Raw genomic sequence first — 16613 nt, forward strand, 5'->3', positions numbered from 1 at the left:
CTCCAGAATTAAGTTTCTCACTGTTGCCACCTGTTATAGACCCCCCTCAGCTCCCAGCTATACACTGGACACCATATGTGAATTGATTGCCCCCCATCTATCTTCAGAGTTTGTTCTGTTAGGTGACCTAAACTGGGATATGCTTAACACCCCAGCAGTCCTACAGTCTAAGCTAGATGCCCGCAATCTCACACAAATTATCAAAGAACCCACCAGGTACAACCCTAAATCTGTAAACATGGGCACCCTCATAGATATTATCATGAACAACTTGCCCTCCAAATACACCTCTGCTCTTTCAATCAGGATCTCATCGATCACTGCCTCATTGCCTGCATCCGCTATGGGTCCGCGGTCAAACAACCACCCCTCATCACTGTCAAACGCTCCCTAAAACACTTCTGCGAGCAAGCCTTTCTAATTGACCTGGCCCGGGTATCCTGGAAGGATATTGACCTCATCCCATCAATAGAGGATGCCTGGTCATTCTTTAAAAGTAATTTCCTCACCATCTTAAATAAGCATGCCCCTTTCAAAAAATGTAGAACTAAGAACATATATAGCCCTTGGTTCTCTCCAGACCAGCACAAAAACATCCTGTGGCGGACTGCACTAGCATCGAATAGTCCCCGTGATATGCAACTTTTCAGGGAAGTCAGGACAGAACAGAAATTTGCATCCTGTAGCTCTAACTCCAAAAGGTTTTGGGACACGGTAAAGTCCATGGAGAATAAGAGCACCTCCTCCCAGCTGCCCACTGCACTGAGGCTAGGAAACACTGTCACCACCGATAAATCCACGATAATTGAGAATTTCAATAAGCATTTCTCTACGGCTGGCCATGCTTTCCTCCTGTGTCACCCCCCTCTTCAAAGGGGGTGACACTCTAGACCCAAACTGTTACAGACCTATATCCATCCTGCCCTGCCTTTCTAAAGTCTTCGAAAGCCAAGTTAACAAACAGATCACTGACCATTTCGAATCCCACCGTACCTTCTCCGCTGTGCAATCCGGTTTCAGAGCTGGTCACGGGTGCACCTGGGCCACGCTCAAGGTACTAAACGATATCATGACTGCCATCGCTAAAAGACAGCACTGTGCAGCCATCTTCATTGACCTTGCCAAGGCTTTCAACTCTGTCAATCACCGTATTCTTATCGGCAGACTCAACAGCCTTGGTTTCTCAAATGACTGCCTAGCCTTGATCACCAACTACTTCTCAGATAGAGTTCAGTGTGTCAAATCCGAGGGCCTGTTGTCCGGACCTCTGGCAGTCTCTATGGGTGTGCCACAGGGTTCAATTCTCGGGCCGACTCTTTTCTCTGTATATATCAACGATGTCGCTCTTGCTGCTGGTGATTCCTTGATCCACCTCTACGCAGACGACACCATTCTGTATACATCTGCCCCTTCTTTGGACACTGTTTTCACAAACCTCCAAACGAGCTTCAATGCCATACAACACTCCTTCCGTGGACTCCAACTGCTCTTAAATGCAAGTAAAACTAAATGCATGCTTTTCAACCGATCGCTGCCCGCACCCTCCCGCCCGACTGGCATCACTACTCTGGACGGTTCTGACTTAGAATATGTGGACAACTACAAATACCTATGTGTCTGGCAGACTGTAAACTCTCCTTCCAGACTCATATTAAACATCTCCAATCCAAAATTAAATCTACAATCGGCTTCCTATATCGCAACAAAGCCACCTTCCCTCACGCTGCCAAACATACCCTCGTATAACTGACTATTCTACCGATCCTCGACTTCGGCGATGTCATTTACAAAATAGCCTCCAACACTCTACTCAGCAAACTGAATGCAGTCTATCACAGTGCCATCTGTTTTGTCACCAAAGCACCAAATACCACCCACCACTGCGACCTGTATGCTCTCGTCAGCTGGCCCTCACTACATATTCGTTGCCAGACCCACTGGCTCCAGGTCATCTATAAGTGCTAGGTAAAGCTCCGCCTTATCTCAGCTCACTGGTCACCATAACAACACCCACCCGTAGCACGCGCTCCAGCAGGTATATCTCACTGGTCATCCCCAAATCCAACACCTGCTTTGGCCGCCTTTCCTTCCAGTTCTCTGCTGCCAATGACTGGAACGAATTGCAAAAATCGCTGAAGTTGGAGACATATCTCCCTCACTATCTTTAAGCATCTGAGCAGCTTACCGATCGCTGAGCAGCTTACCGATCGCTGCAGCTGTACGCAGCCCATCTGTATATAGCCCATCCAACTATCTACCTCATCCCCATATTGTTTTTTTTACTTTTTTGCTCTTTTAATTAAACACAAGCATTTCTACTTGCACATCATCATCTGCACATCTATCAATCCAGTGTTAATTTGCTAAATTGTAATTACTTCGCTACTATGGCCTATTTACATTTACATTTACATTTTAGTAATTTAGCAGACGCTCTATTTATTGCCTTTACCTCCTTACGCCATTTGCACACACTGTATATAGACTTCTTCTATTGTGTTATTGACTGGATGTTTGTTTATTCCGTGTGCAACTCTGTGTTGTTGTTTGTGTCGCACTGCTTTGCTTTATCTTGGCCAGGTCGCAGTTGTAAATGAGAACTTGTTCTCAACTGGCCTACCTGGTTAAATAAAGGTGAAATTAAAAAATAAAATAAATAGGTAAATAAACCATTGAGTTAAAAATCAGTTGCTTGTTTTAAATGTATTATTTGCAAAGCATTTATTAAATTCTGTGTTTTTGTAGAATTGTTCCTGTACCTGGTGCATGTATTAGGGGGAGTGTTGCACAGTTGCATGTAATTGTGTGTCTACGTGTGTTTGTGTTTTGAAGGTAGCAGTAATGTCAGGCCATTTTGAAATCGGGGAAATCATCAAAAACCACAGAGATGCAGATGTAGGTAAGTTTTGGTCCTCCACTTGGGTATTCTTCAGATTCGGGAGTGATTGATAGTGTGTTTTGATGCACGAGTGTCTACTATATTTATTTTGTTCTGTCTGCTATAAAACACCTTTCAGTGCATCATTTGGAATGAATGTTCTGCTTCATCAATCAACCTTTGACTCACAATATATGCTGTCTTTTGTCATCTTATTAAGTTGTTTGATCACACTGATAGATAGTATTTGATGTGGTGCATTGGATCAGAGTAGAGGCTAATCCCTAGACATTTTGCAAACTATTTTGTTTCTGAAAGCACTGTGTTGGTTCAGAGGTGGCCTGAACTTGTGGATACCATTTATGTGCAGTTTCAAAGGAAGTTGCTAACTGGCGTTAGCTGAATGACTGGGAGTCTATGGTAACAGTTTTTTTTTTTTTTTAACTTGGCATGTCAGTTAAGAATAAATTCTTATTTACAATGACAGCCTACCATTGAACATTGGGTTAACTGCCTTGTTCAGAGGCAGAACGTCAGATTTTTAACTTGTCAGCTTGGGGATTCGATCTAGCAGCCTTTCAGTTACTGGCCCAACGCTCTAACCACCTGCTGCCCCAACAGCTAGCTGTTACCATAGACTATAGACTTCCAGTTATTGTACTAGTTAGCATTGGCCCGCAAAACTACCTCTAACTTCCTTCATAATGGATGCAGAGAAAAAAAAAACGATAGCCATGAGCTCATCTGACTGAGGGGAAGTACATAAAGGGCTTCATTGCCAAAATCCCGAAGTATCCCTTTTACCTCAAGTTATCCTTTTGATGATTGCTTGCCCAGTTTCAGGGTTGTGTGTGTGGTGTTCAAGTCCATCGGTGTTGCTTGTGTATTGTCTTTCCATCCGAATCACTTGGGTCTGGTTGATAATCGTTCACACTCTCACAATATTCCCTCCTTCTTTCTCTCCCCCTCTTGCACTAACCTTACTGCTCTCCCACCTACCTGTCACTCTCTTTTCTCAGTGCCCTTTCTGGAATTCCCAAAGTATGCTCCCAAAAGAGGAGAGAGTGCACGCACGCTCCCTCTCCTCATGGCTCACCCCCACCCCCTCCTGCGTGCTAACAGTGATAACAGCATGACCCTGCCTGATACCATGGCCCTGCCCAACAAGGCTGCTAGATCCAATCCCATCCCTGGACAGGTACTGAGAGGCACAGTATGGAGATGCAGTGGGAAAATGTTTATTGGGGAGCTATGCTTTAAGCTACTTTTAGTTAACAATTTGTGAGTTTGGGTTTGTGTAAGTGTCAACAAAATTATATCATTCAGCCTATGTATTTATATAATCAGTGTGTATGTTTGTGTACTTGTTTGTTCCCCTCTCTCTCTAGGGTCGCAGGGCCTCTGTAGGTGTGAGGAGCTCCAGCAGTCCCAGGGCCCGTACCCGCTCCCCATCACGAGGAAGAGGAGGAGGACAGAGTGACACAGAGGAGAGACATCACAGCAAACCACAGCGCGGCAGACAGGGGTGAGGACATAGTGGAGGGAGTGACCGTGCATAGAGTTGAAGTCGGGAAGTTTACATACACTTAGATTGGAGTCATTAAAACTCATTTTTCAACCACTCCACAAATTTCTTGTTAACAAACTATAGTTTTGGCAAGTCGGTTAGGACATCTACTTTGTGCATGACACAAGCAATTTTCCAACAATTGTTTACAGACAGATTATTTAATTTATAATTCACTGTATCACAATTCCAGTGGCTCAGAAGTTTACATACACTAAGTTGACTGTGCCTTTAAACAGCTTGGAAAATTCCAGAAAATTATGTCATGGCTTTAGAAACTTCTGATAGGCTAATTGACATCATTTGTGTCAATTGGAGGTTTACCTGTGGATGTATTTCAAGGCCTACCTTCAAACTCAGTGCCTCTTTGCTTGACATCATGGGAAAATGAAAAGAAATCAGCCAAGACCTCAGAAAATAATTGTAGACCTCCACAAGTCTGGTTCATCCTTGGGAGCAATTTCCAAATGCCTGAAGGTACCACATTCATCTGTACAAACAATAATATGCAAGTATAAACACCATGGGACCACGCAGCCATCATACCGCTCAGGAAGGAGACACGTTCTGTCTCCTAGAGATGAACGTACTTTGATGCGAAAAGTGCAAATCAATCCCAGAACAACAGCAAAGGACTTGTGAAGATGCTGGAGGAAACAGGTACAAAAGTATCTATATCCACAGTAAAACGAGTCCTATATTGACATAACCTGAAAGACCGCTCAGCAAGGAAGAAGCCACTGCTCCAAAACTGCCATAAAAAAAAACAGACAACGGTTTGCAACTGCACATGGGGACAGAGATCGTACTTTTTGGAGAAATGTCCTCTGGTCTGATAAAAGAAAAATAGAACTGTTTGGCCATGATGACCATTGTTATATATGGAGGAAAAAGGGGGAGGCTTGCAAGCCGAAGAACACCATCCCAACCGTGAAGCACGGGGTGGCAGCATCATGTTGTGGGGGTGCTTTGCTGCAGGAGGGACTGGTGCACTTCACAAAATACATGGCATCATGAGGGAGGAAAATTACGTGGATATATTGAAGCAACATCTCAAGACATCAGTCAGGAAGTTAAAGCTTGGTCGCAAATGCCTCTTCCAAATGGACAATGACCCCAAGCATACTTCCAAAGTTGTGGCAAAATGGCTTAAGGACAACAAAGTCAAGGTATTGGAGTGGCCATCACAAAGCCCTGACCTCAATCCTATAGAAAATTTGTGGGCAGAACTGAAAAAGCGCGTGTCAGCAAGGAGGCCTACAAACCTGACTCAGTTACACCAGCTCTGTCAGGAGGAATGGGCCAATATTCACCCAACTTATTGTGGGAAGGCTACCCAAAGCGTTTGACCCAAGATAAACAATTTAAATGAAATGCTATCAAGTACTAATTGAGTGTATGTAAACTTCTGACCCACTGGGAATGTGATGAAAGAAATAAAAGCTGAAATAAATCATTCTCTCTACTATTATTCTGACATTTCACATTCTTAAAATAAAGTGGGGATAAAATAACTGACCTAAAACAGGGAATCTTTACTAGGATTAAATGTCAGGAATTGTGAAAAACTGAGTTTAAATGCATTTGGCTAAGGTGTATATAAACTTCCGACTTCAACTGTATGTAAATGTATTTATGAAATAATGTGAAAATGCTAAATATTGTGTTTTTACATCCTTCTCGGTTGTCTACAGCAAATAGGCTTTTACCAACTTTGAAGCTTCAAAACGCTTTATTTTAATAATGTAAACCACTGGCATGACTCCTAAGCCTATTTTATTTCCCTCTCGGCTACTGGTATCACCAGGTGTTGTTCCGCTACACACTAACACAAATTCTTACTCTGTCCCGCTCTGTCTTTCCTCTTGCAGTGCGACCTCAACAACGGGTGGTGGTGGGGGGTCAGCTGGGGGTCAGATGAGGCGTATGTACAGTGCGGTCCCAGGGCGAGTGTACGTGGCCACGAGGGCCTACAATGCCCACGGAGACAAAGAGCTTAGCATCAGCAAAGGAGACAAAGTCAAAGGTAAGAGAGATTCAGAGAGGAGTGGGTTTTTTGGAATGCATTGTGTTGATTATAAAGTTTTGATTCACCTCTCTTCTCTTTTCTCACTCTCCCTCAGTGTTGAGTGTGGGAGAGGGGGGGTTTTGGGAGGGCACAGTGAAGGGTCGTACAGGCTGGTTCCCCTCAGACTATGTGGAGGAGGTGGGTCCTCCCATTAAGGACAATCGATCAGGTGAGACAACATTACCAACCTTATAGAAACCAAATAATATGTGTGTTCAGACAAAGTCACTATCTCCACTCGCATTACATCAGCTCAGACGAACACCAACCAAAATCCATCTACAGATGCTAGCCCCGCATTTACTGAATGACTCGTTTTCCCTTCATTCAGTTCCCAGCGTTCTATCGACTGCAGGACGTCCTCACAATGCTACAAGCAGTAGGCCATGTATCACACCCACCCAGTAACAGTTATGACACCACCACAACCGACTTGATCATAGTGTGCTTCAGAGATGTACTGGAATACAAAGTATACAAAGACAACCGGAATAAACAAATAGTGGAACACAAAGACACACAAAACCCACATGAATATAATTGTGACACATTAACTTTTTGTGTTCCAGAGACGCGCAGTGAGAAAGCCAAGAGGAAGCTGTTTCGGAATGTTACCGTGGGAGCATATGATGGTGTGGATGGCCCCAGGTAAGACTGGAATTGATAAAAGCTTGTCATGTGTTGCTCCTCAAAGATTAGATGTAGGGATGAATGACCTCATTTTGACCCCTGGGAAGCATGGTCATCATGGTCACCAAGTTACAGTGCCTTCAGAAAGTATTCATACCACTTAACTTATTCCACATTTTGTTGTGTTACAGCCTAATTTCAAAATTGATAAAGAAAAAGTATATATCTCACCCATCTACATACAATACCCCATAATGACAAAGTGAAAACATGTTTTTCGAAATTTTTGCTAATTTATTGAAAATTAAGTACAGAAATATCTCCTTAACATAAGTATTCACACCCCTGAGTCAATACATGTTAGAATCACCTTTGGCAGCAATTACGGCTGTAAAATTCAATGATCAAGTTGGTTGTTGATCATTGCTACACAGTCATTTTCAAGTCTTGCCATAGATTTTCAAGCTGATTTAAGTCAAAAATGTAACTAGGCCACTCAGGAACATTCAATGTTGTCTTGGTAAGCAACTCCAGTGTATATGTGGCCTTGTATTTTAGATTATTGTCCTGCTGAAAGGTACATTTGTCTCCCAGTGTCTGATTGTAAGCAGACTGAACCAGGTTTTCCTCTAAGATTTTGCCTGCACTTAGCTCTATTCCATTTATTTTTAACTCCAAAAAACTCCATAGCCCTTGCCGATGACAAGCATACCCATAACATGATGCAGCCTCCACCATGCTTGAAAATATGAAGAGTGGTACTCATTGATGTGTTGTTGGATTTGCCCCAAACATAACGCTTTCTATACAGGACATAAAGTTTCTTTCTTTGCCATATTATTTGCAGTTTTACTTTAGTGCCTTGTTGCAAACAGGATACATGCTTTGAATAGTTTTATTCTGTACAGGCGTTCATCTTTTCACTCTGTCATTTAGGTTAGTATTGTGGAGTAACTACAATGTTGTTGATGGAATCAGCTAATTTGTTCGTGTTTCTGAGGTGTGTGTTTCTGGGTTGAGAATTGGACGAGGATGTGTGTGAGTGTGTGTGTGTGTGTGTGTGTATGTGTGTGAGTGTGTGTGTGTGTGTGTGTGTGTGTGTGTGTGTGTGTGTGTGTGTGTGTGTGTGTGTGTGTGTAGTGTGTAGTGTGTGCGAGTGTGTTTGTGTGCGTGTATCAGCTGTATTTAGAACATGCTAGTGCTAAAGGCACTGAACTAAACTCGTCGGGTCAATTCTATTTCTTTAAATCAAATTTTATTGGCCGCATACACATATTTAGCAGATGTTATTGCGGTGTAGCAAAATGCTTGTGTGCCTAACTCCAACAGTGCAGTAATATGTACATCCAACACAGTGTTTCCCAACTCCAGGAAGAGTCGAAGGAGAGTCAAGCGACTGTCTGCTAGATCAGTGTTTCTCAACCTCAGTCCTCTAGTACCCCCAGCAGCACACATTATGTTGTAGCCCTGGACAAACTCACCTGATTTAACTCATTGAGGGCTTGATGATTGAATCAGGTGTGCTTGTCTGAGGCTACAACAAAAATGTGTGCTGTTAGGGGTACTCGAGGACTGAGGTTGAGAAACACTGATCTAGCAGACAGTCGCTTGACTCTCCTTCGACTCTTCCTTGGCTCTCCATCGACTCTTCCTTGGCTCTCGCTCGGCACTTCCTCGACTTTTCCTTGGCTCTCCCTCGACTCTTCCTTGGCTCTCCCTCGACTCTTCCTTGGTTCTTCCTTGGCTCCCCCTCGACTCTTCCTTGGCTCTCCCTTGACTCTTCCTTGGCTCTTCCTTGGCTCTCCCTCGACTTTTCCTTGGCTCTCCCTCGACCCTTCCTTGGCCCTTCCTTGGCTCTCCCTCGACTCTTCCTTAGCTCTTCCTTGGCTCTCCCTCAACTCTTCCTTGGCGCTTCCTTGGCTCTCCCTCGACTCCTCCTTGGCTCTCCCTCGACCCCTCCTTGGCTCTCCCTCGACCCTTCCTTGGCCCTTCCTGGGCTCTCCCTCGACTCTTCCTTGGCTCTCCCTCGACTCTTCCTTGGCTCTCCCTCGACCCTTCCTTGGCCCTTCCTTGGCTCTCCCTAGACTCTTCCTTGGCTCTCCCTAGACTCTTCCTTGGCTCTCCCTCGACCCTTCCCTGGCTCTTCCTTGACACTTCCTTGATCATCTTTGCCACGAGGAGCCCAACTTGTGTTGTCCTCGCTCACATGACTCATCACCCCTCCGAATTTGCCCTTCCAGTCCCCTGTTTATTTTTCCTGTAAAAAATAATGGCGAAATGTTGACAATGGTTTCCCTTCTCCCCCATAGACGGGTTAGTTGTTTAGCAACAAACCCGACGCGTGCAAAGCTATGAGTCAAAACAGACGAGGTTGGCTTAGACTGTTAACAATATGTAAACTAAATTTTGTCTCCAAATGTTCTTTAAAACTTTAATAAATTTGCACAATGAGCACTTGTTGTTAACTAGCAAATGTTTGCCATATTAGCATAGACATGACATCAGTCAAAACACCTCAAAACAAGATACAACGAGCTGAAAAGAACCAACTACGATTCCCCACAAGGCAGCTTGTTGCTAGCAATTTGATCGTTCAGAATTGTTACAACGCACGCCTTCTGGCCACATTGATGCGCGCGCATAATTTTCTTGACGTTGTCAGCCAACCCTTCTATTGCATCTGTCTACTCCACTAGCGTCAAACTGCAGCCCAGCCCTAGGAAGCTGTAGTTGTGCTGTACATCATGAGAGCTAACAGTGCTCTGTGTGTATGTGTGTTTGTCTGTGTGTTTCTACGCGTGTGAGCGTGCGGCACGACGTCCTGATGATGAGTCATGGGGATTTGGAGGTGATGAGCGTTCGTTCGGTCCATCGGCAAGTGTGAGGAGGGACTCCACGCCCCCGGCGTTTTTGGGTTTACAGTGTGTAGCTGACATTAGCCGCGCGCTAAGAAGCTCTCATTATCAGTCACAAAGTCAATCAGCTTAATAAAGGTTTACTGTTATTTGGCAATGTGAACAATGGCCAGTGACTCAGACGATGAATGACGTCTGTGTGAAGAGGGAGACGGAGAGTGCATGTAGGAATGTGTGTAGTACAGTGGTAGTGATTATGTGGCCTATTGTAATACAGTGGCATTTTGAGCCGGATCCAGCTGCAGATGTATGTATGGCCGTTGCTACCCACTGTATTTTCTGTGCTTGGGATAATGTCAATGAGAATTTTGAGTGGGTTTGGTTTGAATGTGAATGTTGTGAGTGCTGTTCTGTTCATAGGGTATTGTGTATTTTGGCCGATGAGGAAATCTCTCTGGAGCGGAAATCAGCTGTTTGGGAATCAGTGGACGTTCAAATAAACACACCATCCCTGCTTCCTGTTACCCCATCTCCCCTCACATTATATCCACCCCCCACTTCCCCCAACTGCAAAATCACCTCTTTTCTCTCTCTTTCATGCTAAACCACCACTCTCACATCTATAGTTCACTCCCTCCACTCTCTTGCGCTGTCTCTCCCTGTCGCGGAGAACCATCTCTGTCGCTCTCCCTTTCACTCACCCTCCCTCTTTCCCACCCTCTCTCTCTCTCCCCCTCTTTCGCTCTATCTCAAACAGGCAGGGTGTAGACATGCTAGGCCAGCACTCACTCGCTCTCTTTCTCTCCTCTCGCTCTTCCCATCTCTCTCTCCACCTCTCCTCCACTCTCGCGGCTCTCTCTGGCTGTACTCTCGCTGGAAGACCGGGAGGCGGAGGGAAGAGGAGGGGGTGGAGGAGAGAAGCGGGGGGGGGGGCAATGGGGGGATGCAGAGAGAGAGATCTGTCTCGCTCTCTCTCCCTCTCTTCTTCGTGGCCGTCACTGGGCCCCAGAAACAGAAGCGTGTGGTTCATTTACAGGTAGAGGCTGTTTCCTCATTCATTGCCTGGCTATGGATGTGAGGAGAGGACAATGGAGAGAGGGGAGAGGTAGATGCAACAGAAAGGCCGTGGATTTGAAAGGCAGATTAATGAGCTATGTATTGCGTTTGTGCATGTGTGCTTGTGTATATATGTGCGTGTGTGTGTTGAATCGTCTTTTTCCTGTGTGTGAGAACGTTTGTGTGTGATGGAAGTGGCTATTGAATGTACTGTAGGCTCTGACTGCAGCGTGTTTATCTCTGTCTCTCCTCTCATGTATTTCTGAATGTAATCTGAGAGCATTTTGTAAATGCATTTCTTGTAATGTCAGCCGGTGTGTGTTTCATTTTCTATCACCATTTCAAATGATTTATTTTGTTCATGGCATCATTGATTCTGGTTAGGTAGGTGGATTTTTATAGCTACAGTATATATTGCCATATCTCATGTATTGTGTGTGACATTCATTTTGTGTTTCATAAATGTGCATCTGTGTTGGTACCACTGACATATAGGATGAAAGTCTTGTATAGAAAGGGACAGAGGACACAGTGGTTTGTTTGTGGTTTCCTTCATTTGACTGTGTAAACTGGTGTGAGCGTAGTCACAGTGTGGTTGAGGGTCGTCTTGGGACCAGTTCATCTGTGTCTCTGTCCCTGGGTTGTGGCTGCATGTATGTGTCATTGTGTCTCGTGGTTTCATTGCATGTATGGAAATGTCAGTGGAGGCTGCTGAGGGGAGGACGGCTCATAATAATGGCTGGAATGGAGCGAATGGAATGGCATGAAACACCTGAAAACCATGTGTTTGCTGTATTTGATACAGTTCCACTCATTTCGCTCCAGCAGTTACCATGAGCCCGTCCTCCCCAATTAAGGTGCCACCAACCTCCTGTGGTAAAGGTAGAAGATGAGTGTGTATGACTAACATGCTGCTTCGTCTGTATAATTGTGGAGGCTACAGAGGATGAGTCAGGAGGGAGGGTACATGATAACACTTTAGGCTACTGTAATACTGTAGGCTACTGTAATAATGTAGACTACTGTAATACTGTAGGTTACTGTAATACTGTAGGCTACTGTAATAATGTTGCCTACTGTAATACTGTAGGCTACTGTAATACTGTAGGCTACTGTAATAATGTAGGCTACTGTAATACTGTAGACTCCTGTAATAATGTAGACTCCTGTAATACTGTAGACTCCTGTAATAATGTAGGCTACTGTAATACTGTAGACTCCTGTAATATTGTAGACTACTGTAATAATGTAGACTCCTGTAATAATGTAGCCTTCTGTAATACTGTAGGCTACTGTAATAATGTAGACTACTGTAATACTGTAGGCTACTGTAATAATGTAGGCTACTGTAATACTGTAGGCTACTGTAATAATGTTGCCTACTGTAATACTGTAGGCTACTGTAATAATGTAGACTACTGTAATACTGTAGGCTACTGTAATACTGTAGGCTACTGTAATAATGTAGACTTCTGTAATACTCTAGGCTACTGTAATAATGTTGCCTACTGTAATACTGTAGGCTACTGTAATACTGTAGGCTACTGTAATACTGTAGGCTACTGTAATAATGTAGGCTACTGTAATACTGTAGACTCCTGTAATAATGTAGACTCCTGTAATACTGTAGACTCCTGTAATAATGTAGGCTACTGTAATAATGTTGCCTACTGTAATAATGTAGGCTACTGTAATACTGTAGACTCCTGTAATACTATAGGCTACTGTAATAATGTAGGCTACTGTAATAATGTAGGCTACTGTAATACTGTAGGCTACTGTAATAATGTAGACTACTGTAATACTGTAGGCTACTGTAATAATGTAGGCTACTGTAATACTATAGGCTACTGTAATAATGTAGGCTACTGTAATAATGTAGGCTACTGTAATACTGTAGGCTACTGTAATAATGTAGACTACTGTAATACTCTAGTCTACTGTAATAATGTTGCCTACTGTAATACTTTAGGCTACTGTAATATGTGAGTGTCCTACTGTGAGCACTGAGTGTCATACTGGCCAATGGGGAATTCATGTTACATAAAAACACTCATGCACATTTAAGATCCTTTCCTGAACAGCAGGGACAGAGCAAACAGGAGCGAGAGGGTTAAATGGTGGACTATTTCAAAGATCCACAGCATCATAGCTACACCTCTATTGCCTCGGGGATAGAACGATACCGTTCTCAGACAGTAGTGGATTGCAACCAGCCGTTTGAACACACTGCTGCATGTAGATTTGATCCTTTGAGAGGGAACGCGCGAAGGAGTCAGGGTGAGAAAAAAGGAATGAGGCGTGAACAGCAGATGGATGGAAGGCGGCTTTTTTTGCGTTGGCGAAACACTAACGTTGACAGTATGACAGAGCACAAGCGACGGATGAAAAGGGACGGTGCAAACTGTAGACCTCTTGCACGAGAAGTTAAAAGTTGAATCTTCAGCTTTGCAATGGCTTCCGGGCACTGCCTGCTCACACCAAGTTCAGCAACTCCCAATAAAGCAAAGACTCTCGTCCCCAGTCACGTTGTACCTGGGTGGATTTGCACAGTCAGTAGTCGGTCGGCCGTCAGTTTGAGTTTATTCGAGCAGCTAAATGCAGAAAAAAGCAGAACCCGGAATTAGTTGCTGGGATTTCAAACCAATGGATTCAACCACAGGTCATACAGCGACCAAAGAGCCAGACATCCTAACGGAGCTACAAAACAGCGTGAATTGAGGCCGGCTGCGTAGAATTGAGACCTTAAATGAACGGAGATGGAGACCCTGTTGTTGTATACAGCTGTGAAGCCGGAGTCTACAGTATGAGCTGACCTCGGAAAACAGTGCGAATTGAGACCCGGCCCGGGCTGTCTAGGATGGCGACCTCAAATGAACTGGAGACACTGTTGTTATTGCACAGTACATTATATGGGTACTGTGGAGTGTGAGGCTACAGTACACATTGAGCTCTCTGCATGAGGCAAAACTGCTGTAATGCATCTGTAAATCTGACAATGAATAGGAGTTCCAGACATGGTAATGGAGCAATGAAACAGCATGGACAACTCTGGCTGCCGCGCCATAACACTACTCCTACCATCTCATAACAAGACGGCCATGTCAATCATCAATTGAGAGAAAAAAACATCCTCATGTGGCGATGAGTGCTAGCCAAGATATCTAGTGCAGTGAACGCTTGAGGAAAGCTAGTGCAGCATTACAGGTGCATTTATAAGTTCTAATTATTAACAGTGAAGAGTCTAGGCACCCTTTTTCATGTACATTCCCACGTGCTTCCTGGTGCTCGTCAGGATTATGCTGGATTATGTAGAGGTCTCTCCAGTGCACTCATCCTTGCCCGTCATGACATCGACTCTACCCTGGTTGTCGGGTGTCTTCGTACGGTGGTGGTCTTGGTATGACATGCCTCAACCCCCCCTCCCATCTTTTGGTGCAGTGTGATTTCATAATGCGATGCAGTATAGCTGTCTCCCAGATTCAGAAAAGCTTTATTTGCATGACAATTAGACTTTCTGCTGCTAAAGAAGTCATGTAGCTTGCGCTCTCTCACCCCCCCCCCCCCCTTATTATTATCTCTCAGTGACTACATCATTAAGGAGAAGACAGTGCTCCTGCAGAAGAAAGATAATGAGGGCTTTGGCTTTGTGCTTCGGGGAGCCAAAGGTGAGTGCGAGCCTCTCCCCCCCCCCCCCCCCCCCCCCGAAATACCCCTGGATGTCTACAATCTCCGGCTTCCGCAGTCCTCTACTCTTCTGTTATTTCACTTTCCCTCCTTGCACTTCCTCTCTCACCCAATTCTTCCATCGTATCTCTCGGCCTCCCTTCTCCCCCTCATCCTCTTGTTCTTGACTTGTTCTCTCCGCAGCCCAGACTCCTATAGAGGAGTTCAGTCCGACCCCAGCATTCCCCGCGCTGCAGTACCTGGAGTCTGTGGATGAGGGGGGGGTGGCCTGGAGGGCTGGTTTAAGGATGGGGGACTTCCTTATTGAGGTATGGATCCCTGGAAAAGCTTGTCACCCTGACAGTTTATGCAGGCCTGGTAACGTGGGTCCAACTTTTGTGATCACTATCAAATTGTACATTTGTTGATTTGTTAAGAGTTTGAACTTGTATCGTGTTGAGTGCAGTGTGACAGTTTAGTGTTGTTGACAGCCAGTGTTATCTCTCTGTGCGTGTGCATGAGTGTGTGTGCGCATGCGCGTGTGCGTGTGTGTGTGTGCGTGTGTGTGTGCGTGTGTGTGTGCGTGTGCGTGTGCGTGTGTGTGCGTGTGTGTGTGTGTGTGTGTGTGTGTGTGTGTGTGTGTTGTGTGTGCGTGTGTGTGTGTGCGTGTGTGCGTAGGTTAATGGTCAGAATGTAGTGAAGGTGGGCCACAGGCAGGTGGTCAACATGATCAGACAAGGTGGCAACGCTCTAATGGTCAAGGTTGTCATGGTGGCCCGCAACCCGGAGATGGAGGAGACCAACCCCAGGAAGAAAGGTATACTTTTTAGCTTGTTCTGTGTAATGTACACAATTCATGTTTATAACTTTGTAATAATAATGCTTGTTCGCAATACCGTAACAGCTACTCTGTATGTTTATAATACAGCAGTAAGCAGTAAGTTTGTTTGGTCCTTGTCCCTTGGCAGTCCCCCAGCAGGCTAAGAGGCTGACTCCTCCTGCCATTGCCCTGCGCTCTAAATCAATGACATCAGAGCTGGAAGACATGGGTAAGACAATGGAAGAAGAAGGGTCTGGGAAGCATAAAATGCAGGGAGAAAAGGAGAAGAAAAGGATTGTTCACATTAGAATTCTGACCCATAGAAAACGACGTTAATTGAAAAAGTCCATTAAATATTAAGTGAGTTGATGCAGGGAAGCTTGGATGTTTCGGGGTATAGGTAAGATTTCATGTTTTAATTACCAATGGCTTAATGAGGAGGACTGTGGGGATACATGTCCTCTTTCAAGTGAATGTATAAACACTAGGTAAGATGTAGATACAGTGAAGTCATTCACATTGTGGAAGCTCTACGTTATGCACTTAACCTCTGCTCAATGTCTTCTTTTTCTGCTAAATCAAATGGACGACTAACAGTGGAGAAAGGTGGGAAAAGGTTGAGTTGTGTGACGTCATTGTCATGGTCGTCGTCTTCCTCCTCACCATCATTATCACCATCACGTCATCAGAGTCATCATCAGTGTTAATGTAGAAAATCTACTGTACTTTATTCATGTTATTTTGTGATACTACAGAGATGCCTACAATAGCAGTCTCAGTATACTGTTATAGCATAATATGATAACCTTCTTTTCTCTAATTACGCTGCAGCTGCCTCTCCATGGAAAAAGAAAGCAGGTGAATATCTCTCTTATCATTACCTTAATCAGCCCTTAAGCCTCCATTCAAAATCAGTCTGCTCGGGTCCTAAGAATACATCACCTCTGTTTTTCAGAGTACGAGTCCTCCCAGGTGCCTGATAAGAAGAGGACAGTCTATCAAATGGCACTGAGTAAGATCTGACCCCTGTCCCCCCCTTTGTGTTTCCAAAAAGGGCCATCTTTGAACTGGGT

General features: G+C 44.5%; 1 protein-coding gene across 1 annotated transcript in view; it reads left to right on the forward strand.

Annotated features, from left to right (window-relative positions):
• The window catches only part of LOC115163289 (SH3 and multiple ankyrin repeat domains protein 1), a 64311-nt gene that overhangs the window by 40079 nt on the left and 7619 nt on the right, over nucleotides 1-16613 (forward strand). The window contains exons 12-24 of the mRNA XM_029715051.1: nucleotides 2833-2899; nucleotides 3898-4076; nucleotides 4267-4403; nucleotides 6317-6471; nucleotides 6569-6682; nucleotides 7083-7161; nucleotides 14640-14722; nucleotides 14925-15049; nucleotides 15399-15537; nucleotides 15689-15769; nucleotides 16138-16146; nucleotides 16372-16398; nucleotides 16496-16552. Of these exons, the coding sequence (XP_029570911.1) occupies nucleotides 2833-2899; nucleotides 3898-4076; nucleotides 4267-4403; nucleotides 6317-6471; nucleotides 6569-6682; nucleotides 7083-7161; nucleotides 14640-14722; nucleotides 14925-15049; nucleotides 15399-15537; nucleotides 15689-15769; nucleotides 16138-16146; nucleotides 16372-16398; nucleotides 16496-16552 (1252 nt within the window). The remainder of the gene's footprint in view (nucleotides 1-2832; nucleotides 2900-3897; nucleotides 4077-4266; nucleotides 4404-6316; nucleotides 6472-6568; nucleotides 6683-7082; nucleotides 7162-14639; nucleotides 14723-14924; nucleotides 15050-15398; nucleotides 15538-15688; nucleotides 15770-16137; nucleotides 16147-16371; nucleotides 16399-16495; nucleotides 16553-16613) is intronic.

The sequence above is a fragment of the Salmo trutta genome, chromosome 2, assembly GCF_901001165.1.
Source record: "Salmo trutta chromosome 2, fSalTru1.1, whole genome shotgun sequence".
NCBI classification, from domain to species: Eukaryota; Metazoa; Chordata; class Actinopteri; order Salmoniformes; family Salmonidae; genus Salmo; species Salmo trutta.